This window comes from Vigna radiata, unplaced genomic scaffold, assembly GCF_000741045.1.
Source record: "Vigna radiata var. radiata cultivar VC1973A unplaced genomic scaffold, Vradiata_ver6 scaffold_194, whole genome shotgun sequence".
In the NCBI taxonomy this organism is placed as follows: Eukaryota; Viridiplantae; Streptophyta; class Magnoliopsida; order Fabales; family Fabaceae; genus Vigna; species Vigna radiata.
In genome coordinates, this window is record NW_014542196.1 from 163,807 (window position 1) to 180,989 (window position 17,183).

Genomic DNA, 17,183 nt, shown 5'->3' on the forward strand with positions numbered 1-17,183 from the left:
CGACAAAAATCGATAAAAGAAAAGAAGGAAATAAAACGATGCACACCACAAACGAGGCAGCGTTGCATTTTCTGATTCATCATCACTCACTTTTTCTTCTTCTTTCCTTCATTTGCCTCTTTTCTTCTTCTTTCTTTCTTTTGCCTCTTTTTTTCTTCTCAGCCACGTTTCAGTCCACTTCCACTATACAGTATTTATACCGTATCTCTACGGTCATCTACACCGGCCAATGGCGGATGCTGATCTCACCTCCCCGCTTCTCTCCCCCGATCACATCGTACTCACCGTCAACTCCTCTGTCGCTCACTCCGCCGATGGCAATCCCTACCGCTCGCTCGGATGCGACGACGAGCTCCTCGTGCCGCCGCCCGCAACCCTGGACCCCTTCCGCAACGGCACGCCGACGGTGGCAGGGCTCTATGAGTGGACGAAGACGGTGCTGTGTCTTCCGGTGGCGCTGCTGCGGCTCGTGCTGTTCGGGCTCTGCCTCGCCGTCGGGTACGTGGCGACGAAAGTGGCGCTGGAAGGGTGGAAGGACAAGGAGAATCCCATGCCCAAGTGGAGGTGTAGGGTTATGTGGATCACAAGAATGTGCGGCAGATGCATTCTTTTTTCGTTTGGGTACTCTTCATGACTTCGCTTCTGGTTTTTCTTTCGATTACGATTTTTTCTATTGATTTTAGATCTTAGTTTCAGTGACTGGTTCTTTTAGATGTTTGCTTTGTTTTTAGGATTATTTGCTTTCTGGGAAGTTGGAACTGTTCTTTAATGATTATTTCCAAGAATTGTACTGTTTATTTGTGAAAACGATTATTTAGCCAACACGGACTGATTTGTTTGCTTATTTATGTACTTTTTTTTTTCGTAAGAGGGGTTTTGGAAGGAAGTTATTTTTTTTCTGGAATTATTAGTGTATGCAAGGGAAAACAATGGTTTAGGGTACGTTCGGTGAGTACGTTGATGTGGCAATTGGGCACATGCTATTATCGCTCCTGTGGACATGGTAATTTGTTACGTTGTGATGGGAATTGCTTAATGATGATTGGAGTGAAGTTCATAACTGTGGTTGGTGAGAAAAAGACAGCATCAAGTTGGGTGAGAATGGGGGAAGGGACTTTTTTTCGGTTGTTAATGGAAATGGGGCGGGTGATTTTCTCGTTATTTCAGCAGATATGTTTGTCAGTGTTTTTTTTTTTTATTCTTGGGTTGGGAGGTGGGAAATGATGGGGAAAAATAGGTGAATTGCTTGCCAGAGAAATGCTAAAATTGGCTTTCGTGCAAATAGTGTTGGTAATTGCTTTGTTTAAGGGAGGACAGGGACGAGTAAAAAAAGAATGAAGTATTCTTTATAGTTTTATGAATAAGAATTGGAGGTTTCCTTGTAATGTTATGTTTTGTGGGAGGTAGCATATGGGCATAGAGTGTACCAGGTATGTGCACATGTGTGTATAATTGTATAAGAATTTCATTAGAGAGATCAGTAAAAACTATAAGTAAATTAGAAAAAAAAAAAAAGACTGAAGTAAACAAATAATTGCCATTGCGTATTATATGACCACAAACCTCAGGTAAATACTAGTTTATGTTGTCTCATTCAGGTAAGCATATGATGGTTCGGTTGTTTTTACTTCAAGGTTCTTTTTGTTTTCTACATTTGTTTACACCTTTATCTTATTTTGGTTCTGAAACATGAATATCTTTGTATTGTTGTCTCCTTCTGCTTATTGCAGCTATCAGTGGATAAAACGGAAAGGAAAGCCTGCACCCAGGGAAATTGCTCCTATAATTGTATCCAATCATGTATCATACATTGAACCTATCTTCTATTTCTACGAATTATTTCCCACTATTGTTGCATCTGAGTCTCATGACTCCATACCTTTTGTTGGCACAATTATAAGAGCCATGCAGGTAATCTCATTTCTTGGTTGCGTTTTATGTATGCACATTCACAAATACAAGTACACTTGCCATTCATCCTTTTCCATTTCTTCCACTTCTATGTTTTCAGGTTATATATGTCAACAGATTCTTACCATCATCAAGGAGGCAGGCTATCAGGGAAATAAAGGTAAATAAAACATTTCTATTTGCACGGCTATTGTTATTTGATCTATACATGGAGATTGCTGTTGTTTGATTATTATGTTGTCAATTGATGCTCAATCGCCTATCTATTCTCATTTACCTCTTTTGACACCCCTGCTTTTTAACAACATCTCTAGAAAAGATTTGTAAAATATATTTAATGATTTAGGGTGTGTATAACTAATATAAGTAGAGCACGACATGCTAACATCTTCTGTTGGCCTTTTGTAGGTGTGTTTAAATATGTTATTAGCATAAAATTTGTTAGGTTAATTCTTGAGATTGTAAATAAGTTAGGAAAAGTCTAGTTGTCCATAAAATCTTGAAAAAACCATGGAGCCGAGTGAGTGTTGAGGAAGTTGTAAAGTAACAGTTGCTTCAGATTGTAGAATAGAATAGCAAGAATTATTCAAAACTAACTGGGCTGAACAACAGATATGCTGGGCATGGATTACTTTATATAATTTGCATGTTATCAATTTTATAAGCTATTTGATACAGAAATCTGCTTTCAAGGAACTGAATAACAGAGAAGGGCCTCTTGCGATAAATTTCCTCGAGTTCTATTATTTCCGGAGGGAACGACAACCAATGGCAGGAACCTTATCTCCTTCCAACTTGGTGCATTTATCCCAGGATACCCAATCCAGCCTGTAATTGTACGCTATCCTCATGTGCACTTTGACCAATCCTGGTAAATTATTTGTGAAACCCCATGCAATTCATTACCGTTGTTTGTAAGAATAGAATGTTGCACTAATTGTTTTACATGCAAATTTGTTAGGGGTAATGTTTCTTTGGGGAAGCTTATGTTCAGGATGTTCACTCAATTTCACAATTTCTTTGAGGTATACTCTCTTATGGATTGGGTTTTCTTAATAGAGTTTAATCCATCACTTTTGGAAACTTATTATTTTTGAAGTGACTTTGAACTTTTATCTTGAATTGAACAGATAGAATATCTTCCAGTTGTTTATCCCCTGGATGATAAGGAAACTGCAGTTCATTTTCGGGAGAGGGTGAGTTTTCTGGTTTTGTTGTGCAACTTTCATATATTGTCGGAGGATTTTAATATTTACGCTCATATTTGCTACATGCTGAAAACAATTGTAACAGTATGATCCTAGAAATCTCTATTGGTCTAAAAATTTCTGCTGTGAGTTGAGTTCAAGAAGATTTGTCTCTGAAAATCTTGGAATCTTCATTTACCTCTGGATCAGTCTGGTGTTTTGGTTTCCTTATGAAGGAGTGAAAACATTAAGGGCGAACTTGATGTTAAAGATTGTATAAAATTTATCTTTGAATTTTTTCACCCTAAGTTTCAAGGAGGCACTATTCTGACGGATTGCCGGGTCTAGGTCTCTAGGATCCATTTTTCAAAGTGATGGCAAGATTATGGGAATGCTGCACTTGCACATAGGATTCCGGTAGATGGACAGTTTGATTTGTTTAGATATTATGACTCATCTAATATGTGTGCAAGAGAAAGTCGGAGTAGCTCCTATCTAAAGGAATTTAATCAAAACTCATCTAATATTTTGTAAATATTGCATCCTTTTCCCTTTTTATGTCTTCTATCACTGTCTTTTGTTACATAGAAGTATACTACATGATTTGAATTTACTCCTTCCTTGTATTAGTAACTATTCAACAATTAATAAGTGGATAAATGCAGACTAGCCGTGCTCTTGCAACTGCATTGAATGGTGTCCAAACAGGACATTCTTATGGAGACACAATGCTTTGTTTGAAAGCACAAGAAGCAAAACAGGTGTGTTTTTTTTTTTTTTATTGGTTTCAATTATATCTTGATTCTAGTTAGTTTATTAATTTTTCTACTTATAAATTTATTTGTTCGTTTTCTATTATATATAATGGTCAAATTCAAACATGAAAATCAAATGTCAGGACCGGTGTGCATTTATATATTATTGTGTATGTGATAATGAATATCCAGAGTTTCCCATATTTAAAAACATTTTGATATTTCAGTTACTGTTGTCTACTGCATGTAATCTCTACTAAAGTGAAAACATGGGTATATCCCTTTTTTTCCCTTATCAAAATCCTAAGAGTAAGTCTCTAATCACCTACATAAGTGTCCGTGCACATTTAAAAGCCAACAAAAAAGGGAAGAAAACCAAGAAGTTTGTAACAAATGAAACTTGCGTAGAAGAGACAAACAAGTAAACAAATCTAGCGTACTATTTTTTTTACTTACTGTTTTCTTCTTGAAGATTGATGATTTCAATGTGCTGTGGTATGGGTGAATGATTCCTCTTGCTGTTGAATGGCAATCTGGGTTAAACTGAAATTCTGTTGACGTGTACTGAAAATATTTTTGTTGGCTTGATATTAGAAATCATTCTTGATGATTGAGACAAATGCCATGGATTTTGAATGCAGCAACTTGAATTTCTACTATGAAATTGAAATTAAAATTTTTTTATGGGAAATAGTTGTTGGCTAATCATATTATTCTAATTGAGAGAACAAGCTGGTCAGTTTGTAACCTAGTCATGTTATCATCTACATCAATCCTTATCTCCGTCTAATTCTTTGTTACTATTAACATAGATAATACCCAACAGTTTTAACATGGCCACAAGCTTCCACTGAAGCCCTCCTTTTTCCTCGCAAGTTTTTGTTTATTTAATTATTAAAGTGATGTTTAAATAAAATCATAATTCTCATTGGTTAACTTATCTTTCTTTAAGCTTTACAGTCCCACAACTATTTCCTCAACCTCCATGAGTCCACTCTTTAAGTGACTTGCATGTGTATAGGTGCATGCTTTGAGTATTTTTTTGGACTAAATCAGTGTATTTCTTTAATTATCCACCTTAAGGAATAAAAGGTAGAGTATTAATGCAAAATATAGATACCTTAGGTATCTGGATTATATTACAACTATTTCCTCAATCTCCATGAGTCCACTCTTTAAGTGACTTGCATGTGTATAGGTGCATGCTTTGAGTCTTTTTTTGGATTAAATCAGTGTATTTCTTTAATTATCCACCTTAAGGAATAAAAGGTAGAGTATTAATGCAAAATATAGATACCTTAGGTATCTGGATTATGTTTAATATTTCCTTTATATTACATCATTGCGTTAAAAAGTTTAAGTTATGCTTAGCATTCGTATTTTGATGTTGCTGACATTTTATCTTGATTGAATTTTTCAGGAGAACCCCTCAAGTTATATGGTTGAAGTCACTAAGTTTGAAGCAGTGAGTCCCTTGCATAAAACAAGTCTGAATTGATGTTCTATTTTTAAATATACCCTTGACTTTCTTTTTTCCTGATATTATCAAGTCTCTGGTAAATTATATTTTTTGCTCTTATGTAAGCTTTTGGATTACACTTTTTAAATCTGTTTCTTTTTTAGTATATGCAAATGCCGCTGTAACCCTTTGTCTATGCCAGTGGATGCTAGAGGTAACTGATAAGTGGCCAAGATTGGCTCCATAATGTTTGAGCCTAATAGTAATCCTAGTGAAAGGGATAAAATATTATGTATTGTGGTATATTAATCATGTTGTTTGTATAACACATCATATTTCGTGGATTGATATTCCTATGTGGTATTACTGAAACAATAGAGATTTTGTACTTTTCAGTTATTTCATGTCAGCAGCATGGAAGTGGTGGACTTTCTGGATAAATTCTTGGCCATGAATCCTGATCCCAGGTACTAACATCACATTCTTGTAAGTTGTAACTGTAGCTAACTAGAAAAACGTGTATTGCTCTAGTACAGTGGAGGGTAGCATTATTAACTGATGTTTATATTCGGTGGTGAGCAATTAAAATATTGATGATGATCAATGTTGAGTTTTTACTTAAATTGATGGTATTAATAATTTTTCACAACGAAATAACCTTAAACCTTCTTTGTGGGACATGGTTGTTGAAATACTTATGGTTGCTAACTTCATGTATATCCTAGCAAGACGTCTCTTGAAAGAAATTCTTCACAGGAAGTCTTAGGAACAAAGAATTGAAACGAGAAAGAATATAAATTTTTTACTGAATGTGATCTAAAGAACAAGAAATAGGAGAGCACTCTCTCCGAAGGTTTATCCTTTACAAAGGATTTCTCCTTTCACAAAGAGAGGATGTTCAATTTACAATGTCATCAATTCTGAATTTCTCCTATCCTTCCCCTATATATATATATATATATATATATATATATATATATATATATATATATATATATATATATATATATATATATATATATATATATATATAATATAACAATCCAACCAATTGGATCTGCCCCAACTATTATCAGAATCTTCATGGCCCAAATTTTGTGCTTCCTCCAATCTCTAACCGACTCTCCCTCAAAGATCTGGCGCCAATTTGTTCAAGTCTAGCAATGAAAATAGAAAGAAAATGTTTTTTTTTTTTTTTTTGTTGAATAGGAGTAAAGACAAGAAATAGGACACGACTCTAATTCAATCTATCTTCCCCTACCCCTCTAACTAGCTAAATAACCCATTAATTACATTTGCTCATATTGGAGACCCTATGTGTATACGATTGATACATGGATGTCTTGTCTTAAGGTGTCTTAGGTATACAGGCACATGTTGCTCTTTCAAGCTTGGGGATCTTAGATTTTCGTGCATGTAATATTTCCAGATAGATTTTTAAGTTTCCCATTTCAGTCAAACAAGGGCATTACACATGCCTAAGAACATGTAAGACAATTAACATTTGTCATACAATGGGAATCTTTAACGATAATAATCTATAAGGTACAAAAGTACACCAAGTACCTCTCTATTGAGGCAAGCTAATCAATCCTTCTGTCCGTGAGTATTGCTGGCAATTCTCAGCTAAAAATCTATCCATCCTTTCATATACGCATTGGGGCAAAGACATTAAAGTAAGATAATGGTCTTTGCATCCTTGTTTTAGTTCAATATTTTTTTTTGCTTTTTTTACTAGCAACTGTAACCTATATATGTGATTGTATTTGGTGAACTTTACCACTTGTATCACGGAGTCTCTATCTTGCTTACAGTGGTCGTGTCCAATATCATGACTTCTTGAGGGTTTTAAGACTTAAGGCTTGCCCGCTATCTGCAAAGGTAAGTCATCAAATAGCTTTAAATTTCTTTAATATCGAGGGATTAAATCAAGATTTGATGTTGCGATCTGCACATTTTGTTACATTATCTACTTCCACTTGCGTGACATGGTTTATGGTATTTCATTATCAGAATACTAAAAGTTTTTTACTTGGAATTTTGAAATAAAGTTTTCTGCATTCAGTTTTTCTTCCTTTCCTGTGGCATTTTTTCAGCTCAGCAAAATTTATTCTAACTTCCTCTTTTTCATTTGTCTACTTTCTGTTGCCAAAACCAGAACTCGAGCGTGACTTGAGAGTTCACTTTGCTGCCTTTTTCATCTTCTGTTGATAATGTTATGCTTTATATTTTATTACAGATATTTTCATTCATTGATGTGGAGAAGTGTGGGACAATTACTTTCAGACAGGTAACTTTATGTGATGATGTACCACGTTTCTGTGCTATATAGAAGATTGGAAGTAGCAAATAATGATATGACATCTGTATGCACTTTTTTTTTTGTGTGCAAAACCAATAATTGCAACACAAGGTTCAAACTGTTCTTGTTTGATTCCAACACTTATGTTTTGTGCTCTCGCTTGTAATTGCATGTTGCTTCCAGTTCTTGTATGGATCTGCCCATGTGATGTCGCAACCAGGGTTCCATCAAGCCTGTGAAGAAGCCTTTGCTGGGTGTGGTGGTGCAGTAAGGCCCTATATTGTAGAACAAGAGGTATTGTTGTAATCTTTCACCTTCCTATTCGCCTTTACAAAATGTATGGTTATCTCTAACATGTTTTCGATTCCCTTCAAAATCAGTTACGAGATTTCATTCAACCTGTTATCATCAGCTGGAATGCGGATGAGGTGATTTATATTTAGTCTTCTCTGCATTGTTTGTCATTAAAAATTAAAATTCTTAAACTCTTTGTAGCTTGGCTGACTTAAACTGGTTACTTGTAGGTCAATGAACTTTTTATGTTATTTGATACCGATGATGATGGAAGAGTTGACAAGAATGATTTTGTTTCATGCCTTAGAAGAAATCCTCTTATCATTGCATTTTTTACACCTCAACCAAAGCAAAAGGAATTTGAAGGTAATGGAGTGATAGAGGTAGTTTGATGGATGGATCTCACATTTGATAAGATACTCTGGCTTTTTAGGATGTTGTCTTCTTTGTGGACTACAAAGAAAAGAAATCAGTAGGGGATTCTTGGTGAATAGATACAGTGTAGGGTTTTTTCTTTTTTCCAATTTTTTTACTTTGCTCTGATTAATTACTCATGAAGCTTAAATATTATGAAGATCTGAGCCATCCGTCCTTTGTTTTTAATATTTTTAGCTATAGGTGAGTTTTCACAGGTAGATGTGAGTAACCTGGGTGTTGTGACTGATCCAACATTTGAGTTTTGGTTCATGTAGAGTTTGAGCCATGGTGTCAATTTGTAACAAAAATTATAACTGTAATTTTCAAAGATGTGAACATGATGAAAGTAAATCTACTTGATCTTGGATTTGAGTCTCAATCAAGGACTGATGCTGCTTTAGAATGTTATCATTTCGTATATTAGTTATGTTGAGAAATAACTCCAAACCTACATGTTAATATCCGTAATATTTAAAAATACATTTAAAAAAAATTCAATTCCCAAACCTACATGTTAATTGCTACATGGCCATTATCAAACATTTAATTTTTGTAAATTTGAAATTCCTTAAATGATCTATCTGTAACCATATATGTTATTGTTAACTACCAAATTGTCATGAATGAAGTTGTCTCTCTTTTACACTACACATGCTTCCTCAACTTATCACCATCACCATTCATTTTTATCAAATGATGTATGTAAATTTTGATCACACAAATTAACCATTAAATAAACCAAACCAATTCTAATGTGAACAAACAAATATCTTACTTTTCTCATAATACATATAGTGGTAATTAAATTGATTACATTATGAACTTATACTTTATTTCATGATTTAGAATGATTTGAAAGATGTCAATAATGCATATGGTTGACTGATATGCTATGTACAAACACTTATATCGCTTTAAACTAAATCTTATATTTTTTAAATTTGAGGATTAAAATTTCTCATAATTGTTATATTTACTACAAAATGCTTTTTTAGCAAGAAAGGCTTAATTTCAAAATATATCAACTTGAATATAAGATAATAATTTTTAATTTCGAAACTAATAAATCTATTCACATGAATTTAAATGACAAACAAAGTCAAACAAGGTATAAAAAATTATATTAAAGTTCAAATTACAATAAATAATATATTTGAAACAAATAAAATTTAAAATCAACATATGCAATAAGTAATATTATGTTTAAGTATATATGGTGGAAATATAATGTGAATATAATGTGATAACAAACTCTATTTTATTTTTTACATAAATTGTTTGTCTTACCCACTTATGTTATCATTGTCATCTTTCTCCTTGTACAACCTTCAAATGTCTTTTTTGGTTTTCATGGTTAGGGTTTGTGACTATGGCAACCAATTTTTACTATGATAGTCATTTGTTGGTTTAATTAAGGGTCAAATATGTTTTTAGTTTTTATATTTTGGGGCGATTTTGGTTTTAGTCCCTTTTTCAAACTAAGGTACAATTTAGTCCTTCAACTTTAAAAAACTCTGATTTTAGTCCTTTTTATCAAATTTTTTTAACTTTATTTGCTTTTTCAAGCACGTTTCATTATAGCATTTGGATTGTTTACACTGTTTGACACATTTTTGCTTCAACGTTAATTGAGAAACGCGTTTGAAATAACAAATAAAGTTAAAAAAAAGACTAAAACCAGAGTTTTCTAAAGTTGAAGGACTAAATTGTGCCTTAGTTTGAAAGAGGGACTAAAACCAAAATCGCCCCAAAATATAGAGACTAAAAACATATTTAACCCTTTAATTAAATGTGATAAATTTTGTGCCAATTTGGTTTCACTTCACTCACCTACTTTGTTTCTTAACTTATATTTGTGGCAATTTATTATATCTATTCCAGTATGTACTGTTTTATTTTGTGAGCCAATTAATATTATATATAGTCCAATCATGCCATAGCAGCTTAATTTATAAAAAAATAATATAAAAAACTTAATTAATCGCTAACGGATATAACAAATCTTACATTAGTGGTTCTTTTAATAACCAATATACTTAATTATTCTAAATATTGCCAAAATAGCATCATTAACTCCTAAAATGGCCATTGAATTGTCAAATTACTCGTTAATTAAATATTGAATATTTACGTTAAATTAATTATTTTTAGAAATATGAAATCAATTATTTTCATAAATATTTCCATTTTGTCAATTAATTTTTAAAGTCATTGTATATATTTTGGTATTATGATTCCACAAATTTTGCAATCATTTATTATAGTAACTATTTTGTGATAAACACATTTCTATAAATTTCACATACATATGTTTTGTGTTTCGAGTTATTAAATTTGTTATGTTGTATATTATACTTTTTCATCAAAGTGTAAGGAAATGAAAGTTTGAAACTAAGAAACACGTTAAAGGATTATCAGTAGCTATGATTGAAAATTAGTTATTATTTCTATTTTCACTTTAAGTTTAGATTAGAGTATGTATGATTAAATATTTTTTACTTGTTTTAATATGTTATGGTTATATTTTTTTTATTATTTATCAGTGTTTTTTCCCGTGTTTAGTGTTAGACTTAAAATTGTTGGTATTGGAAAATGTGTTACTATTGATTAAGGAATGCTGGCCCATTGTTGTACTACTTTTTTGGGTGCATAAGGTCTTAGAGCATCGAGGCTACCTCAGAGTTGCTCCATGGAGCCTGAAATCTATTCTATGTACTATGAAACGATGCTACTTGATTATGAAGACACAATTTTTGGGTAATGTTTGTGAGTTGCTTTTGACTTAATTATAGAATTGAAATATTTGTGAGTGCATGAAATGGATAAATTTCAGTCTTAGCAATTTGTAAATAATTTATATTATATTTTTTTCACATTAATGATTTGATGAAAATATCAAAAAGAGTTTTTTTTTTTTTTATTTTTTTTTATTTTTTTTATTTTTTTTTATTTTGTATTTTTGTGAACTTTGTGATCTAATTGAGTTAGAATGCAAGAGTCGTTGAGTGTTACATAAGTTTCTTGGAAGAGAATGATATTTATTACTTGTTACACTTCGACTAGTGCACTTGCCTTTGGTTTTGCAGCCAACACTAAATGTTTGTTATATGTGATAAATTACTAGATGAATAAATAATAATGTTGTTCATAAAATTGATGTTCTGGGGTTCATGTAAGAATGACAAAATTATAGGTTGGCCTGTAGACTAGAACCTATGCGGGTCAACCTGACTTGCATTTTGCGGGCCAAGTACAATATAGGTCTAAACGGGCCAATCCAACATGTATTATCACTCTTAGTTAAAAGTCTAATGTTTGCTTAGGTTCGCACTAGACTTGACATTATATTAGCAGTTGGAGTTTTAGGAAGATATAAGAGTACCACTAGTGCAAAATATACTTGTTAGAAAAGAAATGCCTTATATCTCAAGCCAAAAGGGGGGTGAATTGGATTATGCCTTAAAAACATTATCTTTTCAAAAGCTTTGTAAAATCTTTGGTTTTCTTGAAATTAAAAAAACAAGAAGTGATGAATCAACAATAAAAGAGAAATAATAGAGAGAAAGATCAACACAAACAATCTACAGGTTCGGATAATCCCAAGCCTACATCCAGTCCTCCTTCAACAAATCTTTATTGAAGGGAATCCACTATCAATTGATTGAGTTTACATAAATACGGAGATACCTCTTTCAATGCACTTCTCACCACACTCAAAATCCAATATAACAAACAAGAGATGAATACCCTCACCTCTTACAACACTTGAGAACACTCAAACCTCTCAAACCCCTGGCCAACACACGCAAGTAGACATACAAACCGCCGATGATGATCCTGATAGTCACACTCCTTTTGGTGCATATGAAATCAAAACAGTTCAACCCATTTTCTTGAAAGAATCTTGATGTGTAAGTAACCCAATTTGAACCTTGATTCTTCAAGACACTTCTTCAATGCTTTTATAATCAAAACTTAATGAAACAGTTAGTATATGAAAATAATTGCATTTGTATGTTTTGAAACAGTGCTCAAGATGCATATATATATATATATATATATAGGATCTTTTTAATCCTGACACAATTTAATCGATTGATATTTATGTAATATGTTAAGTTTTTCTTCCTGTTTTAACAATTTTGCTTCTATTTTTATAGATTATCCAAGCATGTAATCGATTATATAATCATACTAGCCAATTATAAATTCATTTGACCGTTATGATAGTTTAGGCTTGTTGATACGAGGAGCTATGTACAGCTAAACCCATATCCCATATATGAGTTTTTAATGATGACAAAAAAAATGTTTTATAGTTTCTTGCACAAAAATGGCAAAACAATTGCTTGTTTACATATGTGCTTGTGCTTGAACTAATTGAAATATGTATTCATTGATTGAAAATGAATCATTGGTTGAAATACATTGCACATTGCATATCTGCATGGAATAATCGATTACACTGTTTGCATAATTTGTTAAATTTCATCAGATATCGGTATATGCTTATCAGGGGCAAAACAACTATGTTTTAACCGGTTACAATAATTGTATAATCGATTAAAACATGCTGTTATGCCAGCACACGATTGCTAAGTGCATTGAAGTGTTTTAAATGGAAAAAGTTTTCAAAATTGCTTGAGTATGGAACTTAACTGATTACATTATTTTTCTAATCAATTAAAATGCGTTTTAAGTGAAAACCTTTTTCTTGGAAAGGCATAACTATCCATAATAGTCATATTTTTAAGTGCAAACCTTTGTGACATATCCCAAAGTGCTTTTAACACTTTGTTGGGCATAAAAGAGGAAAAGGGGGAGTGTTGTTCTCAATAACTTACCTTTTTTTCTTTTAACTTTTAACTACAATAGGTTGCTAGATTTCCATAGCCTGGTTTTTATCTATACAACACTATAGTTTCTATTTTGCCAAAAGAAAAAAGAAAAATGTGGCATATAATATTGTTTAAACATTATCTAATTCAAACACAATGGTACATGTGGATTTGTACAAAGATGATACTACAATAAAATAAAAGGAAAGAAACTGATGTTTATGCATGTATGTATGTAGATGATAGTACATACAAATTTGCTATTCAAAGAAAAAAATGTCACTTTTATATCAATTATAGCCAAAATATGTATAGAATTTACTTTTATACCTATTTTGGTTATAACAGGTTTAAAAGTCAAACTTTTATACATGTTCTAGATCATATAAAACTTGAGACTTTTATATCGATTTCAAAATGGGTATAAAAATCAAATATTTTCTATACCTATATGAAAATCAATATAAAAAACCTTTTTTAATCAATATAAAAAGACTTTCATATGTGACTCAATTGAGATAAAATTTCATTTTTCACTAACCTTAACATCCTTTCTTTGGATATGTGACCTAATCTTTTATGCCATAAGAAAGTAAAACATTTATTTCCTACACTACATTTACTACTAATAACATGTTCAATATTAAACAGAGATTCAAAAAAATTAACATCAAGATTTAAACGATATAAATCATCCAATAATGTACCAGAACCATAATAGTATGAAAGTTTATACAAATGAAAAATACTATTTTTAATCCTAAATTTATAACCTAAACAATCTAACTTTGCAATAGAAATTAAATTCCTAGCACAACAAGGAACATAGAGAAACTTTTCAAGAACCAAACAATAACCAATGTCTAGAATCAATTTGTAATTCCCAATTCCTTTTATCCATGCCTTCATTATGTTCACTATATATAAATACTTTTCAGTTCCTTTTATGGGCTGGATTGAAAGGAATCCTTGCATAATATTAGAAACATGAGCAGTAACTTCGAAATCCAACTACCAAGTATTATTAGGTACTTTTCAATGAGATTTGTTTTAAAACTTATAGAAACATAAAAAGTACATTTCTTTTCGAACCAAGATTTTCTTTTCGGACAATCTTTCTTGAAGTGACCCATTTTCTTGCAAAAGAAACATTTATTGTCCTTCTAGATACTGCCCTTATTCACTTTGATTGGAGCTTTGTCCTTCTTGTTCTTCTTTTCTGATTTTACTTTCCTTAAGCTAGCACCTTCATGAGCTGTGAAATGGATAGAATGACCTTTCATTTTCTTCAACCTCCCTTCCTCTTGTACCAACATGGCCTTGATTTCTTAAAAGTTTCATTTATCCTTAAGAGTGTTATAATTTACCTGAAACTGACCAAATTCAAGAGGAAGATAGTTCTTGATAAATTGTACTGGAAAAGACTTATAAGGTTTTACATTCTCTTTCATGGACATGCACATCAAGTTTAGGAACAATCTATTAGACCTATGCTAAACCTCATAAAGAGTCTTATCATCACTTGTAGTGGTCTCCATAATGGTTGTGGGTACATTTCTAATAATATTAATTAATGCATGCCTTCGTTCATGAAGCAAAAACAACTGCATGACAAAACGTGCATTCATTATTCAAATAAACATTTTGTGAACGTAAAATACATCAGATTTGGCATCATTAACAATGAAATTAAAAACACTTCAATATCAATAAAGTGTTTAATAGGAAAAGGAAAAAAAAAACTTTCAATTCACATACATAATTATGAATAAAAAAATTACTTAAATCCATTGCAAAGTTCTTTAAATCAATTATTTTTCCTTTTCTTACTTGGCTTATGTCTTAAGTGACTTCTCCATGATATAAAAATTATTAAGAAAGTTGTCAAAGTCACAATTTCTCCCTCTTGTCAAAAACATAACCTATTAACAAAAATAAACCTGTCCTTATTTTATGAAATTTTACAAATTTTAATAAAATATTAAAATATCCTTGTGAAGTAGGAAGTGTGAGATTAATTTTAATAACTATAACATATATCCTATAACTATAATACATTTATGTTTTAATAATCATCACATTAAAATCTTTACATCAAAATTATTTTTTAAATTACATAAATCAAATATTAAACTAATATAATTTAACAATATGTTGTGGAAACAAAAGTGAGAGAAAATGTTATAGGATAAGTTTTAAAGTTAAAGACTTAATATAAATATAGTAAAATGATAAGTGAAATTAATAAAAAAAAAATATCATGAGATATAAGCAAGATTACTCAAATGGAGAAAGGAAACAAAGGTAATTTCTTGTGATAATAAAGTTTTAAAGAACTTTTGTTTTTGATGTATGAAGTAATTCATGATAAGTAAATTTAATATTGATTAAATTTTAATTAAGTTAGTGAAATTTTGTAGTGTGACATCAGCAATATAGCTATGGGTTTTAAATATTTAGATAAAACATTTAAAAGCAAAGAGATGAAGGTGAACTTTGAAGGATAGGGGTGTCACTAGGAGAATATCTATTTTCATTTCCAAAACAAGAAACATAACCCCAATCCTTCTCATTCTTTGTTCTTCTCTCTTTCCTTTTCATCTTCCCCAAATACTCTTATTTCTCATCTCCAATTATCTTATGCCTCCAATAGATCGAATTAGGCACTAAGAGTGAAGTATTTTTTTTTACTAGAATAAGTCCATTCCTTCTCTTTGATTTCATTATTATTCTCTTTTGAGGTTTTGAATGTAATTGTTTTAGGATTTTGTGGGAATTGGGAGTAATTTAGGTTTTAAAGATTAGGTTCTTAGATTTAACATTGAGGACTTTTCTCTTGATATTTTGCTACATCCTCTCCTTTCCTTTCAAGTTTTCTTATATCACAAGGATTACTAAAGGTAAGAGCAACTAATTAACATCTAAATTTCATTTTAGACTTGGATATGAGATTTGGGTTGTATATTGGCATGGATGATTTTCATGTGCTGAAATTTTAAACTAAGTTGATGTAATTGTTAAATAAATTACTTTTGTATGATGTTTGAACACGATGTTTTGGTTTGGATTCTAAATTATATATGATGACTTGAATCATGTTTTGGATAATAAAAAGTTATAAGACTAAATAATTGGAAAGATACATTTGAATGGATATATTGAAGCTGAGATATTGAGTTCAAATTGTTAGTGAGTTTTATTAAATTCATATAATGACTTGTAATTTGGGATTTTGGATATGTTTTATGCTGTTTCTTTTATTTATCTTAGTTCTTAGACAATTTATAGTCAATCGTGGTAAGGATAAAGTACATATTTGGGTATAACATAAATCATTCAATGTGAATTTTCTCATCATTTCTTTTTATGTATATCACTTGAAGTTTGAATCAATGATTTTGATTGATAAAGGAACTAAAGACAACACATGTAGAACAATTATCAAGTACAACAAGAATCAAATTAAAATGAAACAAGGTCTAGGAAAAATAAAATCATAATATATATATATATATATATATTATATATAATATATATATATATATATATATATATATATATATATATATATATATATATATATAATATATATATATATATATATATATATATATATATATATATTAGATAAAAATATAATTATAGGACAATACATCAATACAGCTTCTCCACATATTTAAATTGCATTATCATATGCATATAATAATATTTAGTTTTGAAAGTTTTATTTACATTTATATGCATGTAATATTTCATTTGAATTATATTGTAAGTTTATGTATTTAGAAAATGATATTGTGATTTAGTACTGTTCTTTCCATAAATATTTCCAAACTAATGTTCATTTATATTTTTTTGTTTTGGAATGATTTCTTTTTGGTATCTTTTGTTTATATGTCTATTTTTGATTCGATGATGTAAGTATTCCGTTAAAAATTTACAAATACATTATAATACTTAAGTTAGTGGTGTGATATATGTAAGAAATGATGCAAAAATATATATATATATATATATATA

General features: G+C 30.9%; 1 protein-coding gene across 1 annotated transcript; it reads left to right on the forward strand.

Annotated features, from left to right (window-relative positions):
- Window positions 1-8,704, forward strand: LOC106779378 (lysophospholipid acyltransferase LPEAT2). The gene is made up of 14 exons (XM_014667471.2): window positions 1-621; window positions 1,731-1,911; window positions 2,012-2,071; window positions 2,619-2,782; window positions 2,873-2,936; window positions 3,042-3,107; window positions 3,764-3,859; window positions 5,274-5,318; window positions 5,709-5,779; window positions 7,127-7,193; window positions 7,552-7,602; window positions 7,798-7,908; window positions 7,995-8,042; window positions 8,139-8,704. Exons 1-14 carry the CDS (start codon window positions 230-232, stop codon window positions 8,298-8,300), a joined length of 1,578 nt encoding a protein of 525 aa, XP_014522957.1. The 5' UTR covers window positions 1-229; the 3' UTR covers window positions 8,301-8,704.
- Window positions 8,705-17,183: the final 8,479 nt, after the last annotated feature.

Coding starts and splice junctions, on each gene's coding strand:
- LOC106779378 (XM_014667471.2), top strand. CDS start 230: ATGGCGGATGCTGATCTCACCTCCCCGCTTCTCTCCCCCGATCACATC. Junction 7,194..7,551: donor CTTGCCCGCTATCTGCAAAG/GTAAGTCATCAA, acceptor ATTTTATTACAG/ATATTTTCATTCATTGATGT. Junction 7,909..7,994: donor CCTATATTGTAGAACAAGAG/GTATTGTTGTAA, acceptor CTTCAAAATCAG/TTACGAGATTTCATTCAACC.